The sequence below is a fragment of the Mustela putorius genome, unplaced genomic scaffold (genome assembly GCF_011764305.1).
Source record: "Mustela putorius furo isolate JIRA1106 unplaced genomic scaffold, ASM1176430v1.1 tig00003845_pilon_pilon_pilon, whole genome shotgun sequence".
Classification (NCBI taxonomy): Eukaryota; Metazoa; Chordata; class Mammalia; order Carnivora; family Mustelidae; genus Mustela; species Mustela putorius.
The window spans coordinates 21,362,688-21,388,334 of record NW_025421998.1 but is presented as its reverse complement, the minus strand read 5'-3'; the positions used below and the strand labels follow the sequence as shown (position 1 = coordinate 21,388,334).

Sequence of the window (25,647 nt, the reverse complement as noted above, 5' to 3'; positions counted from 1 at the left end):
AAATGATGGAAGAACTTATTAGCTTGACATCTAATAAAACACTAAAGAAGTAATAACCAAAGGTATGTCATGATTTTGCTACTGTATTTTAAAAATTGGAACCATAAAACAGGCAGACCTAAGAGGGAAAGAATCTGGTCTTGATTTCTTTACTACAGAATTTCTTGTATGTATATATTGTGGAATGATCATAACAAGTCTAGTTAACTTATTGTTTATTTTTTTATTGAGGCGAAATTCACATAACACCAAATCACTTGAATGGGCCATTAGCCATTCATAATCTTATGCAACTACAACCTCCATCTAGTCCCAAAACATTTTTATCACTCTAAAAGGAAACTGAATCTATGAAGCCATTGCTCCTTACACTCCCCTTCTCACAGCCCCCATCAATCACTGTCTGTGGATTTACCTATTCTAAACATTTCATGTGCGTGGAATTACACAATATATGGCCTTTCGTGTCTCCTTTCTTCCACTCGGCATAATGTTTTTGAGGTTCATCCATGGTGTTGCATCATGTATCAGTCGGTACCTTGTTCATTTTTATGGCTGAATAATATTCTTTTTTAAAAAGATTTTTTAATTTATTCATTTGAGAGAGAGAGACTGAGAGTATGAGCAGAGGGGAGGGAATGAAAGCAGAGGGAGAGGGAGAGGCACATTCTTCTCTGAGCAGGAAGTCTGACACTGGGCTCGATCCCAGGACCCCAAGATCTTGACCTGAGCCAAAGGCAGGCGCTTAACCAACTGAGCCACCTAGGCACTCCTGTGGCTGAATAATATTCTGTTGAATGAATAGATCACATTTTATTCAGCCATTCCTCTATTGCTGAATATTTAGGTTGTTAACATTTTCTGGATATTTGAATAGCACTACTATGAACATGAAAATACATCTGTTTATTTGAGTATATCTAGATATCTAGGAGTGGAATTGCTGGACCATCTAGTAATTCTATGTTTAACTTTTTAGGAAACCACCAAAATGTTTTTTTACAGTGCTTGTACCATTTTACATCCCACCGGCAATCTATGAGTATTTCCACTTCTCTAGATCTTTGCCAGCACTATTTTTCATTTTCCCTTAAAAATATTTCTTCACGGGTTTGAAGTGGTACCTTATTGTGGTCTTGATTTGCATCTCCTTAATGACTAATGATATTGAGCATCTTTTTATGCATTTATCAGTCACTTGTGTATCTTTGGGGAAATGTCTATCCGAGCCCTTTGCCTATTTTTAATTAGGTTATTTGTCTTTCAGTTCTTAATTTGTAAGAGTTCTTTATACATTCTGGATACTAGACCCTTAGGTATATGATTTGCAAATATTTTCTCCCATTCTTTAGACTGTCTTTTCACTTTTTAAATAATGTTCTTTGATGCACAGGTTTTTATTTTGATGAAGCCTAATTTATCTGGGTTTTTTTTTTTTTCTTTTGTTGCTTATGGTTTTGGTGTCATATCTGAGAATCCATTGCCAAATCTAAAGTCATGAAGATTTACATTCAGTATTTTCATCTGTTTTATTATTTTAGCTCTTACATTTAGGTCATTGAAGCATTTTGAGTTAATTTTTGTATACAGTATGAGGTTGGAATCCAACTTCATTTTTTTGGCATGCAGATATCCAGTTGCCCTAGTACCAAATTGTTTAAGAGAGTGTTCCTTCCCCCATTGAGTGGTCCTAGCACCCTTCTTGAAAATCAATTGTCCATAAAAATATAGGTTTATTTCTGGTCTCTCAATTCTATTTCATTGGTTTATAGGTCTGTCTTATACCAATACACACTGTTTGATGATTGAAGTTCTGTAGGATTGATTTTTCTTTCAACTATCATTATCCACATTAACAGAAGCAGCAGTTGTGGAGAATGTTCAAAATACTGACTGATCAAAGGATCAAATGCATTTGCCTATGATGAATTATCTTAAAATAATTTAGTTAGGTTTCATTTTCTATAACAAATAGGAATGAATGGGAAATCAGATGGTATTTAGACTCAGTAATGGAAAACAGAGAGTCCACCCAGGAACAGACAGCAGAGGCAACACCCCCGCAACGTCAGCTTCACAACAGCGTGACAGGGAGGACAAGCAATAGCAGTTATAATGGACCTCTTAGGAGACCTTTGGAGGCTTCCTGTGTCCCGTCTGTCACTGAAGGTGCCTTCCAAGTTTCTGTCATTACAGCCTCCACCTATATAAAAAGGACTAGCCAAAAATTAGGGAACTGAGTGCCCGATCCTCAGAACAATCAGAGCTCAGCTCAAATGCTACCTGGTCAGAAAGTGTCCCTGAGCCTTAGATGAGGCCAGGTTCTTATTATACACTTATAACGCCATGTAAGTATCATAACTATAGTTAAATTAATGTTACAATTAGTGGTTGAACTAAATCCCCTGTACCCCAGCCCCCAGCAGGGTACCTATAGTGTCAATGAACAGATAATATTATTACATAAGTCAATGGAAGAATGTATGAATGAATTATGAGAACCATGTGTCTAAATAGGTTTTCAGCTGCCCAGCAGACACTGACAAAGTGAGCACCAAGTCAAAGGCCAGGAGAAGACCTTGGGAGCAGGGCTGAGTATGCAATCTAGAGTGGCTGCGGAAGCCAAGCCCTCAGTCAGGGAGAAATAAATTTGGTGCTGAGGTCTGAATGTCTGTGTCCCTGCAAAATTCATATATGGAAATCCTAAACCCTCAGGGTGATGTTATTAGGATGTAGGTCCTTTCAGAGGTAATTTTGGACTCTGCCTTCGTGAGTGAGCATAGTACCCTCATAAAAGAGTCCCCAGAGAGTTCGCTCTCCCCTTCCAGCAGGTGACACCAAGGAGGCAAACCAGGAAGCAGACTCTCAATAGACACTGAATCTGTCAGTGCCACGATCTTGGACTTCCCAGCCACCAGAACTAGGAGAAATAAATATATGTTTTTTATAATCCATCCAGTCTCTGGCATTTTTCTACAGCAGCCGAAACAGACTGAAATACCAGAACAGTTTTTTCTAAAAAGAGTTTTTGGGAAATATGTTTCTAATGTCTGAACAGGGTATCTATTTTAGCCCAGGAATTAGACAAAAATTATCCTAAAGAAATAAAGCTGTGCACAGAGACTTATATATAAGGATTCTCAATTTTCTCAGCCCTTTGTTCTACTTAGGCCTCAACAGACTAGATGAGGCCCACCCACACTGGGGAGGGTAGTCTACTTTACTCAGTTCACCAATTTAAAAGTTAACTTCATCCAGAAACACCCTCACAGACAAACCTGGAATAATGTTTAATCAAATAGCTGGGCACCCCATGGGCCATTCAAGTTGGCACATAAAATCAACCATCACAGCTCCCTTGAGGATTTTGGACATTTGAGAGTCATAGTTGATGCGTTTGTTCTTGCCTGCTTGGTTTTGGCCAATCATTTGAAATTGCCTGGATGCATTTTTTTTATCCATATCAGCATCTTTGAGATTATCCACCCTATCTGGCACCGCTAAGTACCTGAATCAGGCATAACTGAAAAGAAAGCTTTAAGATCTTATTGTTGCCTCACATTGTGAAGTTAAAACAGAAACCCTCAAGCCTTTAGAGTTCCAATCCCAAATACTTAACAAAGGAATTTCTGTTTTTCAAAGTTAAATAACTAAATTAGTAGGGGAAATGTTCCATTTTTGAGTGCAGGTGTATGAGTATTATTTAACTTGTGTAGCTTTGTGAGAAATCATTTTCAGCACTGTTAGAGTTCTCACAGAGTGAATGGGATCATCCAATGTTACGGATGTCTCAGCTCCTAAATGACTTGCTCACACGTGATGACATACTACAACATGGCTGGAGGTGGGAACAGCAGGAGAAGAGGCAGGCTATTTGAAGGGGCTTGGACTTCTCCCGGACATTGAGGTAGCCTCCAGGCGATGAGAAAACACTCAGGCCCCTTGATTGATATCCCCCAGATTACAAAGTGACAGAGCAAGAACACAGACATTGAAACTCTTAACCCAGGGTTCCTTCGGATTAACATTCTTCAACAGTAACCTCCATTTCAACTGTCCCGTCCCAGCTGTCATCAGTCTTTAAACCTAGCCAGAAAGACATCTGACTTCTCCAGTACTCCGTGGACTCTCTGCTCTTTGTCTGACCTTGTACTTCTCTTTCCATCTACACAAACCTTAACTATTTCTCAAGTTCCAATGACTCCAGCTACTTTCCGTTTCTTTCCCTTACAAGTCTAAAGCTCTCTATTTTAGCCATAACTCTTTCCTATAATCTGCATGTCTTAAGTCCCCCAAAGAGATGACCTTATACTCTTTTTCTTAAAATTTCTTACTGTGTTGGACAACTATTTGGGCCTGAATGAATTAAAATTAGGAGTAAGACAAATAAAATCTGGAAAAGTTTGGCTACAGACAAAACTGCAAACAATTCCAAGTCGAAGGTAAAGCACAGGCGAAAGCAAAGCAGTGGGAACACGGGGCTTGGACAAAGAGGCAAGATCACCCTTGGGCTGAGTAGGAAAAGTTTAGTAGGTAAGGAGTGATGGAAAGCTAATGGAAGACCCATAAGGCAAGAATGAGGTATTTGGTATTGTCCTGTCATGAATTCTTCTAAATTTTCCACAAGTATTCCCAGAGAAAAGTCCAGGGGAGATGAATGAACACTTAAAATCTGGAGATTGGAGTGGGGAAGAACACTGGACTTGCAGTCAACAGAAGTAGGTTTGACTCTGGCTCTGATTCTTTCTCCCTTGAAACAAAAGGCAGCTCAACCTCCCTGACCCTTAGTTTTCTCATCTGTAAAATGGGTATAATTATATAATTATATTCTCTCTCTCTCTCTTTTTTTTTTTGAACTATTTGGGTACAGGTCTGTGAATCACCAGGTTTACACACTTCACAGCACTCACCAAATCACATACCCTCCTCAATGTCCATAATCCCACCCCCTTCTCCCAAACCCCCTCCCCCCGGCAACCCTCAGTTTGTTTTGTGAGATTAAGAGTCACTTATGGTTTGTCTCCCTCCCAATCCCATCTTGTTTCATTTATTCTTCTTCTACCCACTTAAGCCTCCATGTTGTATCACCACTTCCTCATATCAGGGAGATCATATGATAGTTGTCTTTCTCTGCTTGACTTATTTCACTAAGCATGATATGCTCTAGTTCCATCCACGTTGTTGCAAATGGCAAGATTTCATTTCTTTTGATGGCTGCATAGTATTCCATTGTGTATATATACCACATCTTCTTGATCCATTCATCTGTTGATGGACATCTAGGTTCTTTCCATAGTTTGGCTATTGTGGACATTGCTGCTATAAACATTCGGGTGCATGTGCCCCTTTGGATCACTACATTTGTATCTTTAGGGTAAATACCCAATAGTGCAATTGCTGGGTCATAGGGCAGTTCTATTTTCAACATTTTGAGGAACTATTTGGGAAAACAGAATGGGGTAAAGTGTAGAAGTAACCGGTTAGTTAGCACAGTGCCTAGCATGTGATACTGGATAATAGTTTTCCTATTACTATTCTTTTGGGTATACTGTGCTCCCTCCGAGAAGTAAAGATTCAAGAACCAGAGGTAGAGGGCGCCTGGGTGGCTCAGTGGGTTAAGCCGCTGCCTTCAGCTCAGGTCATGATCTCAGGGTCCTGGGATCGAGGCCCGCATCGGGCTCTCTGCTCAGCAGGGAGCCTGCTTCCCTCTCTCTCTCTCTGCCTGCCTCTCCATCTACTTGTGATTTCTCTCTGTCAAATAAATAAATAAAATCTTAAAAAAAAAAAAAAAAAAGAACCAGAGGTAGAGGGCTTCGAGAGATCATTCTAGTGCATCCCTCACATTGCAAACATAAATAAGTGGTATGCCAAAAAGTACTGTGATTGTCTCAGTGCTGGACAGTGTCAGACAGAGTGAGTGTTCCCTAAGTGCTAGATGAATGAACAAATGGTCCTGAGTATCCCTGTCTATGGCAGAGCCAAGGCTAGAGGCCACCTATCCCCATATGACACATAATTCCAGGGATGGGATTTTTTTTTTTTTTTTTTTTACAATACTTACAAATTCTTCCCCTTTATCTCAGACCCTGGGCCACTACCCTACCACGAGTATTTCAAATAATGGCTTCCCCTAAAAAAAGAAAGAAAGGGAGGGAGAGAGGAAGGGAGGAAGGGAGGAAGGAAGAAATAGAGAGAGAGAGAGAGAGAGAGAGGGAGGGAGGAAGGGGGGGAGAAAAGAAGAAAGGAAGAAAGAAAGAAAAAAACTTTTTTCTCTCTTGCTGTCTTGGAAACTTATTTTTGACAAGATTTTCTGAACAAGGGAAAAAATTATAGCAGTAATCAGCCACAGCTGAGTGATTCCTTGCAATGCAGCCAAACACTTGGTGCTATCAACCAATAAGACTGTATCCAGAAAAGGGATGGGGAAAACCTCTAAGAAGAGCTTTTTAGTTTTGCCTTGGCATGAATCGCTTAGTTCTCTACATGGTTTATTTTACAATATCCAAAAAGACGCTTGGCTAATAATTTATGACTCAAATATTCATGCCAGAATCTTTTAGGCTGACCAACTATTAGTTGTCCTTTCTCTTCGCTGAAATAATGGTAATATAAGCCTGAAATTAAAAATTCCTCTCTTAGGGAAAAAGCAGAATACTTTACCATGTTAAAAGGCAGGACTTGCCCCAGCTGATACCTCTGCATTTTCTGTTTAGTATTCTTACAGAACTTGGGGTCTAATCCCTCTTTATTTAGTTGTTAAGTGGCCTTAGTCTGGACACCAACAAGAGCCCCGCCCCTCTGTTCTTTGCTGGTCAAACTCTCATTGGTTAGGAAGTTAGGGAAATTGGCCACACCAATTCTATTCCAATTTCAAGTCCCAGCAGACAGCTACTGCTGCTGATGGGGACAGGGAAGATCATAGGAAGTTCTCTCCAGCTGTCTCTGGGTGGGTCTGAACCCATGAGTAGGACAGGACAGAGCTATCTGTGAAGGAAATGAGTTGTCAGTGAGCCATACAAAATGAAAACCGAAGTGTTGAGCACCAAGGACTAGCTCAGATCACTCTTTGCAGGTCCAAGGTGGTTAAAAAAAAAAAAAAAGAAGAAGGAAGCAACTTATCTCAGAGAGAATAACATATTACCAAGCTTCCACTTTCCACTTCTTCTTTACAACATTGTCTCAAAACCAGTTAGCTCAGCAACACAGAAAAGAGATATATGTAGGGCCAGACCCTCTGTGACAGCTAGAGGTATCTATCTTAGGTAGACATTGCCCAAGCTGTATTCCTGTACCATTTCCAGCTGTTTCTCTCATTCAAGAAACATCATAACCAATGACTAATGGATAATGTGATGACTTTAGTCATATCCATATATCCTTCATGACCTCCTGGTGACCTCAGAGAAGCCTGGCTTAACAAGTAGAATGGATGTTGGAGAGAAAAACAAAGATTTTTTTGCAAAACATGGAACATTTTGTTTCATTGCATTCAAATGTGCCACAGGCTTCTAAAATAGCAACTCTTCCCAGGGTCTGTGCTAAAGTTCTTGACAGGCTTTCAAATATTGTGTCCTCTCTGGTGAGAGGAAGAGAGGTCTAGTTATTATCCCTTTGATGATCCCATACTTTCCAGTCTATATATTCTTCGTGGCTTCCCCTCCTCTGCATTTGCCAATGCACTTCTCCTAGGTACCCTCCCTGATCACTTCAGGTAGAACTGTTTCTTCCTCTTAGATCCCAGAGCACCAAACACCATCACCCTCAGTTTGAGTTTTACATCTTCTGACTTGTATAATAATTACTTACGCACATGTCTGATATTCCTGCCAAGGAACACAGACAGCATCTAATCCATCACGTCCTTTAACAGTACAACACAGGTGCTTAGACAGAGTATGATATAACAACTATTTGTTAGTAGACCAAGTAGTTGTTGAATAAATTGTTTGTAGAATGTAAATTAGAATTAATAGTTCCAAAGGCAGAGGGAGGAGGTAGTCAATAGGGTCATTTGTTAAAGATCGCAATATTTCTCTAAAACCATTGGACAGCCAGTCACAAAAAGGAAAATTTCATTTTCCAGTGTGAGTGAGGAATTAGAATACAAGACCGGTGAAGGCTACAGATGCCAGGAAGGCAAGCATGGCATGCCAGCTCTGTGCACTCATTGCACAACAACTCAGAGCTGTGATCTGCAGAAGCAAGCTTGACCCTTCTTAAACTTTATCTTTCCTGTTTAGAGTACACAGTCCTGTTCTTTTCCTCACCCAATGGCCCAATCACTCACAGCTTCTCCTGAACTGTAATGGATGTTTATCTCCTCTTTGACCAAGAGAATCACAACATAATACATTCTCACTACAATACAATGAACCACGGAGCTACTTGGTTTATCTAGATTTATTGAGCTAGATGATGGCTTTATAGCTAGAGTTCTAACCATGGGCTTCACCTAGGTCCAAAGGCACAAGTAGAGTTTTGTAAAGAGTTTATAAAATTCTGTATATAAGTCATGTTGTAAGATAGGGAACAGAGAATAAACTGAAATCTTTTTCAGAGAACACTAAAATTTTTATGAAACCTTTTTTCAGGAGTGTGAAACCGGATCTTAGTCCCCTGAGACTCATTTTGCCATCTGATTCTTCAAGATCTAAAAATTGTTGCCAGATGTTTCATTTTTTACTGCTTAATGTAATAAACATCCATATACAGTTTGCCTACAAAGAGATTGCATGAAGCTATGGAAGCTAATAGTAGGTGTTTGTTATATTTCTTTATTTTTATTTTCAATAGGGCTATCATAAAGTTATAGTCAAACTAATATTATAATATCCATTTAAATTTATATGAGTTCTATCTACAAGAAACATAAAATGATTTTCATGAATTTTATTTTTCCCCCAACGCAGTTTGAAGTATGATTCAGAAAAGACAGAAAGCATTCCTTTAATAGGGAAACTGAGGCACAAGAACCAGAAAAGCAGAAATTGTACTGTGACTTTTCTGATTCATGACTGCTTTTCCACCAGACCTCCTTCTTATTAATGACACTGATGACCACATAATTTTTTCAAAAAGAATAATACATTTTTTTTTTTACCATAGGCCGAATATAGAACTTTACAGTTTTACAAATAAATGAAAGTCTACTGGTATAGAGCCTGTTCTTCAGAATTAGTTAAGGTCAAAGTTCTAATCTCGGCCCAGACATTTTTTGAATGATCTTGGGCAAGTTACTCTGTCTTAGCATTATTTTCAGTGGTATGTGGGGCCAGTTTACACAAGCTTGCAAGAGCAAATTGTTAAATTTTAGGATTAGCTTAGAGTCGCCTGGTTGGCTCAGTTGGGTTAAGCATCCGACTCTTGGTTTTGGCTCATGATCTTAGGGTTGTGAGATGAGCCTCTCTCTCAGCGGGGAGTCTGCTTCTCTCCCTCTACCCTCCTCCTCCTTGTGCTCTCTTTCTCTCTCTCAAATAAACAAATCAATCTTCAAAACAAAACACAGATTAAAAATTAATCATATAAATTTAAAATTAAATAAGTTATATTAACAAAGGTAGTGATACTCAAGCTTGTCACTGCCTATTATTTTATTACATGTTACTATTATCTGTGCTCTAGAGGATATTTATGTTTATTGCATCTGTATAGTGAAAACTTTACATAATGGTGTACTACTGCACCTCTCTTCTAACTTTCTCTTCAGTGACTTCTCATTGGTAACTTGAAATAGTTAATGGTGAAAATAATTACACCATGGAAATCAGCAATCATTGAAAATCAGGGCTTTTCCTGCTCCCTGCCAGTTGTTAAATGTTTACCAGAACACCATTTTTCAGTTCCCACGTCTCTCAAATGGGAATAATAACACCCACCTCGTCTGGTCTTTTATAAAGATTAAATGAGATAATGAATGTAAAACACTTACCTCAACGCCTAGCACCTAGTCAGTACCCAGCAAATGATAGCAGTTATTATCACCATCCATTAAAATACAGCATAAAGGAAAATCCAATCCAACAGATATAAATGATTTATAATTTTGAATTGAACTGTTGCCAATTCATTTTGGTGCATAATCTTATTTGCACCTGGTTTAGCTGGTCACACAATTCTTATTATTCCAATTACCCCTTACTCATAGCCTAGCAAATCTGTACCTCCACTCCCAGTTCTGTGCCAAGGACCAGACTTCCACACAGAAGCACAGACAGAATTCGAAAGCTGAAAAGTATCTCAGAGATCATGTAGCCCAAACTAGCCATTCTATAGACAACGGAACTGAGGCAGAAAAATCAAGTAACTGTCCAGAGTTGTACAAGTGGTTAGTAGCATAGCGAGGATTAGATGCCAGGTCTCCCCACTTCAGGTTGGGGCTCCTTTCACCATCCCACTGCCTTTTGCTGTGTGAGAGAGAGAAAAAAAGAGAAACTGCTTTCTACTCTTGCTTTGCTTATGCAATCTCCATTCTATTTGGCTAGTACACTCATTCCTGAGCACGACTCTGTGGCTTTCGCCCACGTCCACTGCAATCCCCAGAGGTGAACAAGTAAGACCTTCCATGATCTTTGCCTCTCTGGAAGGGGAAGTTGGAATTTATGTAGCCTAGAGATAAATGAAATGACCTTGGAATCTCCCCATTTGCAGTTTGCACAGCCTACTTTTAAGATTCGTGGGTCCCAGAGAGAGACTTAACAGTACAAGAACTACTGATAAACCAATTATTATTGCGTTGTGTCATTTGAACATTTCTGGGATACTATCCCTTTTCATTTTTGTTGACTTGTGTCTAGTGACTGAAAAATAGTTGATGAAGAAAGCACTTTCATTGTAGTATTTCATAGTTTCCTAGGCTCTTTTCTTCCCCTAAATCTAAAGAAATATCAGACTGCGCCCTTACCAAGAAAAGACTCTGAGACTTTGCTCTGGCAAGTTGTCAACTTCTTAGTGGCTCAACAGACCTCCTGAGCTGTGCCCTGAAATTGGTTGCTGTTTCTTTTGTTCATTCATCAAACATTGCTCACAGTCTTACTACATGCAAGGTACTGTATTATGTGCTAAGGATACAGATAACACAGATAAAGGAGGCACCGTCCTGGCCATCAGGGAGCCCACAATGGGGAGAACAGCAGACAGATAAGCAGACCACTGAATGCATGGAGAATGCACAGTGAAAGTACAATGATAGAAGAATACACAGGAAGGATCATAACCTAGCTTGGGTCGGGGGAAATGAGGGGTCGGTGAGAGCTTCCTAGTGACGGCTGTGATTGAAAAAAGCCTCAAAGAATATGTAAAAGTCAATCTGATGAATGGGAGAAAGGGTCGGTATGAGGGTATCTAAGGGCAAAAAGTGAGCCTACTAAAACAACTGAGGCTGGAAGTGACTGGTTTAACTCTCTTCAATCCAAACATATCCATTGGAACCTTGGCCTTCATCTGGCGCCTTCTTTCACTCCATGCTCAGAGTTGTTGGTTTTCTAGGCATTTGGATTTCAGCCTAAGACTGGCTACAGCCCTAGCCTTCCTTCTCAGCATAGCTGTGGTCGTTCTACGCTTGGCTTCCTACACAGTGCTGTAACCCACTGCTACATGATACATAAATCTTAGGAGAAGTGGCCATCCAAAGATGATATCAACAGGAGAATCCTTGGAGTTACACACAAACAGAACAAAGGATAAAGGGAAAGCCTAACCAGGAATCACTGGCCTCCTCATTGGGACTTTCCCATGGACAGCTAGGAAAGCTTTGTCCTCTCCATTAAAACTCTTCATCCTACCCAGATTTTCTATTTTGAGATTTTGAAAGAAACAAGAACTTTTGGAAAGTGCAAAAATTAACAGGGAACTAATGTAGGTGTCTTTGGTGCATTTTAGCTGATACCTTTCTATCGATTTACCCATTCATCATGGGGGGACTTTTGAGCAAAGACTTAGAGGAGGTGAGGATAGCTGCAGGAGGAGGATTCCAGGCAAGAAGAGAATGGCAGCGCCAAACCCCCTGAGGCAAGAGCTCTTGTGCTGAGAGAGCAGCAAGGAAGCCAGTGTGGCCAGAGCAGAGTTGCTAAGTGGTCAGTAGCAGCAGAGGACAGATTATATAGGTCTCAAATGTTCTTCTGAAGTTTTTCTTTTATTGAGTGAACGGGATGCCTTGCCAGGTACTTGAGTAGAGGAAGGACATTGGCTTGGGTTTTAAAAGGATCACTCTCATTGCTGAGTTGAGAGAAGACTTGTAGGAGGCGGAGGTGAAAGCAGAGAGACCCGTTAGGGGGCCATCATAATAACACAGGCAAGAGATGATGATGACCCGGGCTGGGGTGGTAGCTGCAGAGGTATTGACAAACGTTCAGATCCTAGGGAGTTCTGGAGTCCCAGCCAGCTGGCCTTCCTAAAGAGTGCATGTGGGATGTGAAGAGAATGAGAAGGTCCAAGATAACATACTGGTTTGCTAGGTCTGCTGTAACAGAATACCACAAACTGGGTAGCTGAAACAACAGAAATGTGTTGTCCTACAGTTCTGGAGGCTAACATTCCAAGATCAAGATGTCAGTGGGGTTGGTTCCTTCCCTCCTTTAATGTGAGGGAAGGAAATGGTCCAGGCCTCTCTTCTGGCTTGTAGATGGCTATTCTCATGTTCATGTGGCACTCTTCTGTATGCATATATCTGTGTCCAGATGTCCCCTTTTTATTAAGGACATCATTCATCTTGGATTAGGGCTCATGCTAATGATTTCATCTTAGCTAATTACATCTGGAAAACCCTATTTCCAAGTAAGGAGGTTATAGGCATTGGGACTTCAATATGTGAATTTGGGGGTTTACATTTCAATATGTAACAGATAACTCCAAGGTTTTTGGCCTCAGCGACTATATACAGGGAACTGTCCTTAAGTGACATGGGAAAGGCTGACGGCAGAGCAGGGAGTTGTTTTTTAGAGCTGGGATTTTTTTTAAGATACGAGTCTAAAATTTGAGGATTGGTTTGGAGATATATATTGTATATATGTATCTGTATATATATCATCTACATGCATATTACTTCTGTAAACATGTATTACTTCTCTCTATATAGTGTTATATACCTATATACACTTATATAAATCATAAAGATGACTTAAATACTCACTGCTATTTTCTGAGAAAGAAAGAGGACTTACCAGGATAGAAACCCATTCTAGTTTTGAATGTTGATCTCCTGCCTCTCTAGTAGTTACCTTAATAATAGTGCTGTTACGAAAATAAATTATGTAGGTAAATATAAGGAGTAAGGACGGAGGGCCACAGCATTAGCTTCCCCAGAGAAATCACGTTGATGTGTTTTCTAAATCATAAAAATGTCATTAGGATTGGGACGGTCAGTTTAGAAAACTAACAATATTGACAAAAACCAAACTTACACATACTTCATGACCCACCCATTCAACTCCTGTGTGTAAGCTCCATACAAGTGTCCACTGTATTTATAGAAGGACGTGTACCTGAATGTTAGGAGAACCACAAATAAGCCTAGACCTACACTCTCCAGGCTCTGCAACCTCAAGAAAAACAGCATTTTTTTTCCCTCAGTGTTGAATATCTAGAAGGATTTTGAATGGTTCTGGTAGGGTCATCCTCCTCTCCTGCAGCTCTCTCCTCACAGCCACAGCAGAAGGAGTTAAATGACTCTGTGGCAATAGGAAAAATCCTAATGGTTACTAAGGAGTTACTCTATGAAGCCACTGTTCTAAGCATGTTATACGTATCAAATCATTTCATTTACACAACACACTTATGAGGTAGGTACTAGTATTTTCCCCATTTCATAGATATGGAAACTGAGGTATACAGAAAGTCTGGGGAATCTGCCTCAGTCTCGTAACTAGTAAATGGCAAACTCAGGATTAAAATGCAAATACCCCCGAACCCATGTTCCCAAGTACTCTCATGTACTGCTCTCAAGTTGCCACGAGTGACAGCTCTGCAGAGCCACAAAGAACAGAGAGAAATTCCTGAAGCAAAGTATGAGGTACAAGGGAAAAACTACCAACGTTTCATAAAACAGGTCATTAGTTTCACTATTTAATTAAACATGAATCCGAATATTCAGTAAACATCTGATAAATGTCTACCATGGGTTACAGTACACACCATTCTTCAGAGCAGAGAATAAGATGGACCCATTCACTGTCACCAAATGTCTCCCTGACTGTAGATATCGAAGGGCCACAGGAAAGGATACTTTTCTTTTCTTTTCTTTTTTTAAGATTTTATTCATTTATTTGACAGACAGAGATCACAAGTAGGCAGAGGCAGGCAGAGAGAAGGAGGAAGCAGGGTCCCTGCTGAGCAGAGAGCCTGATGCGGGGCCCGATCCCAGGACCCTGGGATCATGACACTGAGCCACCCAGGCGCCCCAGGATACTTTCTTTTCATAATAAAACCACTTTGTCTCCAAAAAGTCTTCCCAAATTGTGTTTATATATAGGGTTTTGTTTTTTTAATTCTTTTATGGTATAAGCTTAGATTTTATATCTTTGGGTAAACAGTAAATAAAGAAGCAGGTATATTCAATTTGTTCAACTGATTCAACCAGAATTTTTTGTTAAATGAATGTAAACTGTTTTTTTCCCTTCTTCTTCTGAAAATAGTATAATGAAAATGTTGCACTCTGGCTATGAAAGAAAATTTTTAGTTAATTTAAAAAAATAAGGGGATGGCTCCATAGCTCAGGGGTTAGAGCACTGGTCTTGTAAAAAAATAGTTTACCAATGGCAGCCTGTTGGAATAAGAATGCTATTATTCAACAAATATTTATTAAGTGATTGGGTATGATTTAACCTTACAAATGATCAGAGAAATATAAATTTAAACATAAAATATCATATCCATGTCAAATTGGCTGAAGTTTTTTTCTCACATAATATCCTTATGAACCAGACATTACTTTACATTTATGGTAAGTTTATATTGGCCGCCTTTGTCATGCATGGATGGCCTTAAAAATAATTATGTCCTCTGACCTTTTCACTTCTACAAATTTAGACCAAAAATTGCATAGATGTATGGAAATATATGGTTATGAGAATTTTCCTCAGAAGTTGTTGATGATAGCAGAAAATGATAGGCCAATAATGAATGGTTAAATACATATTGGTATCTCGATACAACAGAATACTATATAGCTATGAAAAGTATGTTACAGGAAAATATTTAATAAAATAGAGAAATGTTAACTTTATGGAATATCAAATGAAAGATATGTGGACTATGTAATCCACTTTAGTTTAAAAGGAGTATCTGTGTACATAGAGAAAAGCCCAGGAAGGCTTACCCTGAAATGTGAATAGTGTTTGTTATTTCTGGGTGGTGAGTTTTCAGATAATTTCAATTTTTTGCTTCTTACTTCTTGTATTTTGGGGTTTAACATTAAAAAGGGAAAAAAAGGTTTTTTTGTTTGTTTGTTTGTTTTTTTAAGCAGCCTTCAAGCTTTCCAATAGACTCATGTTGGGGAAGGAATGGGAGCTTCACAATCAAGCAGATTCTGACTTTATTTTTTTTTTTAAATGTTTATTTATTTATTTGACAGACAGAGATCACAAGTAGGCAGAGAGGCAGGCAGAGAGAGAGGAGGAAGCAGGCTCCCCGCTGAGCAGAGAGCCCCATGCGGGGCTCGATCCCAGGACCCTGAGATCATGACCTGAGCCGAAGGCAGAGGCTTCAGCCCACTGAGCCACCCAGGTGCCCCGGAAAAAAAGGTTTTAAAGCAAAGGTTTTAAAACCTGAAAACAGAAAGCTCGGAGTGGGAAGTATATGGTTAGAGGTTTGCCGTGGATAGTGAAAGAGCTCGCTAGAGCAACTCTGTCCTCAGTCAGGACTGAGCGAGCAGAGGCTTTTTTGCAAAGAAACTGACCAGAGGCATCACCTCAACCACATTAAAGACGCAAGTACACACGCAAGTTCATGTGCAAATGCTGGTATTCATTAGGAAATCAGTCCCATTACTTAATGCACCTACACTGTTTATCCAATCCCAGAAGAATGCAGAGTATTTCTAAAACATGTGTAATTGATTTTCACTTTTCTTTGCAGTTCTCCGCCATGCGTTTATTTATTTATTTTTTTCTAACAAGTATCGTTAAAATACTTTCACAATATTGTATAAATACATCTTTCCTTTTTGGGGCAGCCATGACGGCATTAGAGTTTAGCCCTTGACATACTTTACTTATGTTAATCCAGAGCTCCTAGAAGAAAGGATGCTGTTTTATTCATCACCACAGGCAGTATGCAGCAGGCCCTCATTTAACGCCAGCGAAAGGCAGGTAGGTGTGATCTTCTATTCTCAAGTCTTTTTGTTTTATTAGGACCTTTCTTCTTGGACAGAGACATTAACACATGACTTCATAGCACAAAATTCCAAACTTATAAAAAGAAAATAGATTTCAGTTTCCAAGCGGAGAAACTGAGAATCTGTGAATCATCAATTTTCCTTCTTTGGAACGATTTTTGTAGGGTCGTATCAATATATGTAGGCCTGGAATATGGAAACTGTCCTCACACCCAGAGCTGGGGAGGTAAACGGAGCCTCCGTGTAGAATTTAAAGAATCCACGGAAGCAGTAGCCTCCAAGTTTTACCAATTCTCTCTGCATCTAGAGCAGCAGCCATTTTTAAGTTATCTGTGGTTCATCACAAGCCCATTTCTTACTTCCAGTGCACCTAATGGGGCTTGGTTCCAAATGGGACGATTTCCAGTGACTGAGACAGTGTCTGACACCTGGAGTTAAATCTCTGTTGAATTATTAAATAAACAAATGGAAGTGGAAGACAGATGAACAAAGGAAATTTAACATTCTTTTGCCTAGTGATGTGAAATACTAGTTTCACTGTGGTTTGAGACTTAAAAATTAAGGGACAACCAGGAAAAAAATCTATTCTTTATATATTCAGACCAAACTTAAATACCCACTGAGGACAGGCGGGTGATGCTGTTGAATGGTTAGCTGTAAGGGCCTGTGTGGGTCTTACGGAGTATCGGGGAGGCCAGCATGCTCCATTCCAACGGGGTGAGGCCAACTCAGTCCCAGCCCTTTGTGGCCGTTTGGCAATGCAGGCCCAGTTTCGCTTGTTTTCCCAGTTTTTTAAGAGAAACCTGGAGGGTCGCCTGGGTGGCTCAGTCAGTTAAGCAGCTGCCTTCGGCTCAGGTCATGATCCCAGCGTCCTGGGATCAAGACCCACATTGGGCTCCTTGCTTGGCCGGGAGAGCCTGCTTCTCTCTCTGCCTCTGTCTACTACTCTGTCTGCCTGTGCTTGCACTCTCTCTTTCTCTCTCTAACAAATAAATAAATAAGGTCTTTAAAAAAAAAGAGAGAGAGAGAGAGAAACCTGGAAGTCTAAATTTCTTTATGAAGACTACAGAATTTTAAATGTTGGCTCAAAATTTAAAAATTGATACACTATGTGCGTTTTGCATGCATGTCTGGCCAGAGGCATATTGATGTGAAACCTCTTTTTTGACTTTACTGTAAGTGAGACTATTTCTCCTTAGGATATGTGTATGTGTGTTTGTGCATCTGTGTATGAACTGTATGTTGTTGCTACAGTCGTTACCTTGTGGAAACTGAGAAGAACAAGGAGGTAAGTTATGCTCTAGGGGAAGGTTTTTAAGCACTGGCTGAGCTGGTGGAAAATCCTAGAGATGTATCATTAAAGGGATGTGTCAAGCACATTGAGTTACTCCTAAACTTGCAAATATTTTTCTCTGTGATTAGGCCATTTGTGTTTGCTAACTGACACCCAAAGCAAAAGTAAGCAGCTACCCTCCCACAGGGACGGGGAGACACCAGTGCTATTTCCCTTAATGACCACATATCCAAGGGTGGCTCCCCTTGAGGAAGACATTCCTGGATTGTAAAACCATCAAGAAGTTTTTAATGAGGTTTTTATCTATCTCCAAGACAACAAAGAAAGAATATACAGTTGCAAGTTTTCTAAAATAAATGCTCTAAGTAAAGGGTAGTCAGGGGCTAGAGTTTAGTCAAGCTATAGAGAATTTTAAGTCCATCTCAGTCTTTTAAGAGTGATGGTAGAAGGGCACCTGGGTGGCTCAGTGGGTTAAAACCTCTGCCTTCAGCTCGGGTCATGATGCCAAGGTCTTGGGTTGAAGCCCTGCATCGGGCTCTCCGTTCAGCGGGGAGCCTGCTTCCCTCTCTCTCTGCCTGCCTCTCTGCCTACTTGTGATCTCTGTCAAATAAATAAATTAAATCTTAAAAAAAAAAAAAAGATTGATGGTAGATGTTGACATTTAGCAAGCCACACACCCATAGATCGGAAATAAGTGTAATTTCGAGATGTTTTAAGCCTCGCTTGGAGCCCTCTCCACCTTTTCCCTGCATTCTCCCTACTACTTAGTGTACCAGGGAACCATGGAATGCCAGTGACAGTGAGTAGCTAAGGTCTGTCCATTTAAGAACTTGGAGGAGAAACCAATAATATGCCTGTATTCCCTCCAGGGGACTCTACCTACCCACGGATGTACCAACTGGTGCTTATAAGGGCACCAGTACCAGGTGCTTTCACTAGGTGTACAACCTCGGGAGACTTGCTCTCTTCATTTCTGAATGGGCATAATCAGTACACACGACATAGCATTCGTATGAGGAATGAATCTGATCTGTGTAAATAATTCAACATGGTGCCCGGCATAGAACACAAACTCAACAAATGGTAACAACCAATGCTTCAGCCACTTCTCATCTGTGCTAGTATATGATTTTCACAGAAAGATGGACATACTATGAAACTAACATTAACAAAATACACGGAGAGGTGGAAGAAAAGAAGTTAAAAGTATCATGATTTAAATCTACAAGAAGAAACTACCAACGAGACAGTAACTATTTCCAAAGTGCCATGGCGTAGCCCCCACAACTACACCCTATTTTCTACCCAATTTTCCTTCATCTTGTTCCCTCAGACTCAAATATTTCCCCATGTACATCTCAAACCTTCCTCTTATTTAGTCCCAGGATACAATGTAATTTTTAAAATTACAATCTTTGTTGTATTTCCTTTGTTACATTTAGCACTTGTGGCGTTTTTCCCATTGCTATTTATTTTTTGAAAGCCCCTGAGGGAGCTCATTGACTTTTCAGGAAGTGCTTTGCAAATCCTCCCCCAAAAGGTTTTTCCTTTGTTTGTATCTTGGTAGCAGTTCTAAAGTTTTCAACATTTGGACTCTGGTATTATAGTTGGGCTCAAAGTATCTACACAGAAGTAGTCTGTTTCCTTATCCAATGAGCTCGGCCTGTGTGTAGATGTGACACTCCAGTGGAAGGAAGCCAAGAGCCTATAGTAGCAATCCTGGGGAAATTTTAAGCAGCTGTGGCTATGTAATTCAAAACCTCTGAAAACTGTGTTGCAGTCCGTGCCCAGCATTAGTATAACATGAGGGCTGGATGTAGTCCGTCCCCCGGAGGACTTCCTCGCCTGCTGCAGGAAAGAGAAGACTGAAAGACAAACCTGGGTGCAGCCGGAAAGGTCCAAATACATGAGCTTGTGGCATCCATTCCCCAAATTCAGGTACCGTAAACCTTTGTCTGTGAACTTTCTGCAATAAGCCAAACTAAGATTCTGTAAATTCTGGAAGTACCTGAAAAGACAGGGGCGAAAGGAGAGAAGGAAAGGGATTATACTTGAGTCGTTTTCCATGTCTTTCATAAGCCACTATGACAAAGAGAAGAAAAACTGTCAATTAATCTTTTCTCCTTGCAGATCTTCAGCAGTTGAACGTAATTGTTAATGTTCTTCCTGTTATGTGAAGGAGCTTGGAGTAGTGTATCAGATAATGCATCATTACATTTTAAATGAAAATACAGATTTGCCTAGATTCTTAAGAAGGCTGATGGGGGAGAGGTCTGGGGGTGGAGGACATTTGTGCAATCATATTGTTTGGACGTTAGTTTGTGTTTGAAACCAAAGTTACAGAGTTTGCAGCATTGTTGTATTTAGGTTTTATCCTTGGAGCACCAAAACAATGTGCAAAACGTCTAGATGGACGAACCCTTTGAAAACATTTAAATGGCGATTAACTGTTCATGACAGTGAGGATTTGGAGCAGAAAGGCGAAGTTAAACATCCCAAGCTCCTGAAATGGACATGATAAGCAAATGGTTTGAAAAACAATTTTTGAATATGCATGATTTTGTATGTGTTTCATTTTTATAGTTAAAGAAAGACTAACTGATATAGAGAGCTTAAAAATGGGTTAAAAAGAACAGTGTGCAGATGAGTTGAGCAACACATGAAGGGAATAAAAACGACATCAGAGGCTATCAATCTCCCTGGAGTTCAAACAGATTAAATATGGCATTACCACCAAGACCAAAGTGATTGCTTCCAGAAAAAAAGGAGGATTATTAAGATGAGCCTGTACTACCGTGCAAAGGCTTACAATTTGAGGACATTCTCTGGACAATTTTTCAAACCTTCCTAAGCCTGGCATTTTTTAAAAGTGCAAGACTCCCACTATTGCTCGCTCTTATAATGGAATTAACAACATGTTCTTGGTTTCTGATCTGCAACGGTTTAACAGCAAATTGGAAAGCAGAAAGAACAAAAAGTGGGAAGAAGGTGACTCTGTGACCCTCAAAAGCCCACAGATGACTAGTAAAATTTACTTTCACATAAATGGGAAGTAAGATATGCAAGCATTGACAGTTAATCAGATTTATTCCTAAAATTTGGAAAACACATCTATAGGATATATAATGATTCCCATTCCATAGTGACAGATTTTATGCAGAACACACATTCCCCTCTAACAATGTCCACGAGATTCTACAGAACAAAGAGGGACGCCATCTGGATTCCCCCGTGGCTGTGGGCAGGGCCGTGCAGCAGAAAGCAGCACTAATATCCCCAGGACACATCCCCTCTCCTGGGGCCCTTGAGTTAACCAAGAGCTATGCCAAAGTTTTGGGAATGCTTTGTCTTTCTCTCCCTTGGGGGTACCCTTGTGATTCAACGGAGCAAAGTACAGTTTTCTTAGGGTGTGTGTGGGAGGTTATCATTTCTAACAAACCTTTAGCTCTCTAATTTAGAGAAAGGAATAGTAAGGCAGACAGCACAACACAATGGAAAATACATGAGGTTTTGGAATCTGACCAAGTTGGATTCAGATTTCAGCCCTGACACTTCCTGCAACTTCCCAAACCTCTCAGAAATTGTTTCTGCATCTGTTAAGTGGAGATTATAATATTATCTCTCTCTCTCTCTTTTTTAACCCTGACTGTGTTCAGCTTTTCTGAATCTAGTTTTCTCATCTGTAACATGGATATAATTCCATCCACTCTTTGCTCTCAGAGGTATGGCAATTACATGAGAACATAGATGTAACAATATTAAATTAAGGATGACTTTTGATGATTGAAATCGGTAGGTAGAAGCTTTGAAATATATATATTCTTGCTACTACTACTTCAAATAATAGTGTATTAATTGTTCTTATGAGGCTTGTACTATCTTCTTCCACATAATGGAATGGTTATCATCTGACAAAAGTAGCACATGCAACTGATTCCAAGACTTTGGGGGACCTCACGTTACAACTACACCCTTATTTTGTTCAAGGTTTAATGCCCTTTTTAATCTGTTTGAACTCCAGTGAGACTGATAGCCTCTGATACAGTTTTTATTCCCCTGGTGTGTTGCCCAGTCATTTACAGACTGTTCTTAACCCATTTTTAACCTCTAAAGTTAAGTGTAGCTGTCATTTACAAATCCATGCATATTCAAATATATGCAAATCAAGCCCAAGCCTATTGTTTGACTCTTTTCAGTCCTTGTGATCAGTTAACAATACTCAAAGTCGGGGGCACCTCAGTGGCTCAGTCGGTTAAGCCTCTGACTCTTGATTTCGGATCAGGTCATGATCTCAGGATCCTGGGATAGAACTCCACGCTGGACTCTGCGCTCGGTGTGGAGTCTGCTTGCCCCTCTCCCTCCCTCTGTTTGTTCTCTCTCTCTCTCAAATAAATAAATAAAATCTTAAAACACACACACACACAAATACTCAAAGTAGGAATGGAGTAAGGAGTTTTTCACTTTTTGTGTGTAACATATACTCTAGATCTATGGCCCCTTCATCAGCATAATGTTTTTAATGCATAAAATAAAACACTTAAAATTACAAAAGCAACTAATTATATTGTAGATATCGTTATCAAAATTTTTAAAAAACCAAATGAGTGGAATAATAATGTATGTGCTTCTTTATTAGCATATTAAATAACAAGATCTAGTGGCAGAGCTAATAACTACCCCTAATTTTGAAGTAGTGATGAGTATCAATGATACTTTGAGATACATGTAATAACTATAATAAGAAAATGTTTGAGATTTATATGGTCAAGAAGTCCCAGGAACTGCTAATACTACTGTGATTTTTCTTGCATTTCAGTTAGAGCTTAGTGAAAATAGAGATTATTTTTCCCCAATCAAAATTCATGGAACCTCTAAATTCTATCCTTGGTCTCCTTGGAGAATCCACTGAGCCCAGGTTGAGAACCTCAGGTTTGGCAAAAGAAGTTGTTCACTGGACTAAATGACTCCCAGACTGAAAGTCCCTTGATGACTGTCTTCAAAATGGAACCTCTTGGGAACCATCAGTTTGAAAACCCAGCACAGGAGACTCCTAAGTGGCCCTGTAGACCTTTCTAGGGATTTACAGGGCCATAGGCTTGAAGCTGTTGGGGATGGGAAAATAATCAGTTGACAGTGAAATCACTTGGCAAATTTTATGCAATACTGCAACTTTTTATTCTGAATTTTGGCAAAAAAGTCCCTTACGTGAGTAAGATCTGGTTCATCATTTTCTCAAGCCAGAGACAACTTGGTATTTCTAATTCTACTTTGAGGCAATGTTGGCAGCCTATGTTTATCTTTTCTTCATTATTTGATAAATAAGCGTTTCTAATGGGGGGAGGGATCCCTTTGTGATTTATTTTTCTACTGCTACTATAATCTTTAAGAAGTCTTATAGACTTCCAGAAACTACAGAGGTCACTTTTTCTCTTTTCTTTTGGCTTTTTTCCATTAACGAATTGAAACCTTCTGTGTTAGATCACCAATACCTCAGGGAATTACTATTGGAAGGAATGAAGAATTATGTATTTAAACAAAAATTTCTCTGAAAAATCACCAAGACAAGGCCTAATCTGTAAAAGAGAGGATTGCAGTAGTTTTTTTTTTTTTTTGAGTTAAGTGTTGGGCTTTTTAGTTTCATAGGGACAGTTTTGCATAATAGATTCCTGCAGAAATCCAAATGGAGTGTTTTGACCTCTTATTCATAGGGTAGACCTTGAGGATGTCCAGTCAAGTCAAGGCAACAGCTTCCTCTGTCTGCCCCACTCTGATGGTTACTGGTAAGACTATATTACATGAGAGCACCTATGAATAAGAACTTTCCAAGCCAACTGAAGGGCCTTTATGAAAAATAATCGAACACCATGTCACTATACGAGATGAGGCTCCATTAAGGAACAAAGATCATAGTAGCTTTAATGTCTCCTATATGCCTAGAATGTCTCCCACATAGTAATTGATCAATAAATGGTGAATAAGAGAATGAATGTTGCTGGTAGGTTTCAAGGAAAGGAGAAATCATTGTGGAATTCTGGTAGATGGTATGACTGGAGGTTTCAAGGCTATGGCTTAGCAGAGAGGAGGAGCTGTAGAGAACAAGAAGCATAGAGCAATCTGGTAGGAGTTAAGGGCCTCCCCCAGGAAACCTGGGCAGATAGGTTTGATCAGATAATGTTAAAGGACAGTAAGGGAAGAGTCTAGAGCCTAAGCATGTCAACGACATGACAAGAATATTGTTCCAGGGTGATACTTCTTACAGCATAAGGCAAAGCAGATTGAAAGGGAGAGAGACCAAGGGTGAACAGTTGGGATGCTATGGCAAATGAAATGCTGGGAGTGCCAGCTAGGTTGTGGAATGAATGGAAAGGATTTGATTCAGGAAAAAGCAAACATGTCCTGGAATGGACATGAGCTAACAGCCACCCTCATTTTCAACTTTAGAAAGTTGAGCAAGTCCCTGAAGAAGTGAGGAAAAATATTCAAATAAGAAGCTGGCAAATCAATGTTGTCAAGAAGGGCAAATAAATTATATTCTTTTGGCAAATTATTTCTTTGGAAAGAAAGGCTAAAGGCCCTGGAGAGAGAATGACAACAGCACAAACAACATTTCTCTGGTTATTTATAGTTTAAAGAACCCTTTCACATACCCAAGCATATTTGAAACAATGGAAAACAAAGCAAAAATAGTCATTATGAAATATATTTTTATCACAGATAAGAAAGTCAGTGCACACTTTTTTTGTATGACAGAAGTCATCAATATCAAGTGCATTTACCCTGGATATTCTTTCAACAGCAAGAACTAGAGTTAAAATCAAAACAAAATTCTCATTTTGGGTCCTGTTTTTCTATCTGTTGCTCATTAAATGTACAGCTTCATTTGTACAGTAAATGTCCCAGAAACTATGCATGGTTGTAGTATTATTTTAAATTTCCTAGGAGAAATGATTATCTAAAAGTATGCTATCCCAAATCATCTACTTTTTAAGTTCAGATTTTCACATATGGACTTAATGGATTTTATAATATTTTCTGTCTCTTTCTACACACACACAAACATATATGCTCTCTCTATAGACACACAAACACATTCATACACATATATTCATGTACATACATATATCAGTATGAAATGCCTAAAGAAAAGTACTGAGCAATAGTCTATATTGTGGGACTAGAGAACCTCATAGAACTCCTGAGAGGGTCGGGGTCCTCCACAGTGGTGTTGCTGGAGCTGGCTTACACCAGCCCATGAGAGCCAACGATTAGCATTTCTTCCCAAGTCCACGATCAATGACATCATTTTGGTAGCTTAAAAATGATCATGGTGGTAGCATTTATACCACAGAAACCAGAACATCCCATTAGCCTCTACCCAAACTAGTTATTAAACATTTACTGGAACACAGCTACCCTTAGAACACACTTTGAGATATAGGGAACATAGTATGCAGAAGAAACGTATACAGAGATAAAATGATAAGAAAGAAGATGACAGCTTTGAAAAACAGGAATAAAAATTCAACCTATAAATGAAAGAGGATTCTTAAGATTAAACCTGAACAGATGGAATAGAAGAATTAAAAAAGAAAAATACCTTCCCTGGCTGAGAAAACGTCTAAGTTTTAATGTTCAAAGGTTACTATGTACTAGGAAAAGTTAATTGAAAGAATACAATTAAGCTGGAAAATGTTTTTAATTTCTCAGTAAATTAAGCATAGTTACAGAAAAAATAGATGAACAACAAAGGAACAAAAAAATCAAGCTGGTTTTACACTTCTCTTTAATCCGAAATATCAAAGATTATGGGGCAGTATTTGTAGGATTTTAAAAATAAAGTAAGGGAATGATTCAAGAACTATATGCCAAGAGGAGTTGTTCACCCTTCAAAACAAAAGAAAGTTATTTTCAGAAAGCAGTGGCCGAAAATCTAACACCTGTTCACCTTTTGGTTAAAGGGTTCTTAAAACTATATTCCCAGTCATCATGGGATGAATAAAAATCAGAATTAAAGAATAAAGAAATT

General features: G+C 39.4%; 2 protein-coding genes across 4 annotated transcripts in view; one reads left to right on the top strand and one right to left on the bottom strand.

The window, feature by feature from the left end:
* Window positions 1-25,647, bottom strand: part of FBXL13 (F-box and leucine rich repeat protein 13) — a 248,478-nt gene that overhangs the window by 79,410 nt on the left and 143,421 nt on the right. The window contains exon 12 of the mRNA XM_004739587.3: window positions 19,500-19,629. Coding sequence (XP_004739644.1) covers window positions 19,500-19,629 — 130 coding nt within the window. The remainder of the gene's footprint in view (window positions 1-19,499; window positions 19,630-25,647) is intronic.
* LRRC17 (leucine rich repeat containing 17) overlaps window positions 19,209-25,647 on the top strand; it is a 31,136-nt gene continuing 24,697 nt past the window's right edge. Inside the window, exon 1 of one of the 3 annotated variants that reach the window (XM_013060461.2) lies at window positions 19,209-19,559. The gene's annotated coding sequence lies outside the window, so the exon portion shown is untranslated. Of the gene's footprint in view, window positions 19,560-23,335; window positions 23,402-25,647 lie in introns of those variants that run through there. The other 2 variants (XM_004739586.3, XM_013060458.2) reach the window with 2 other exon arrangements.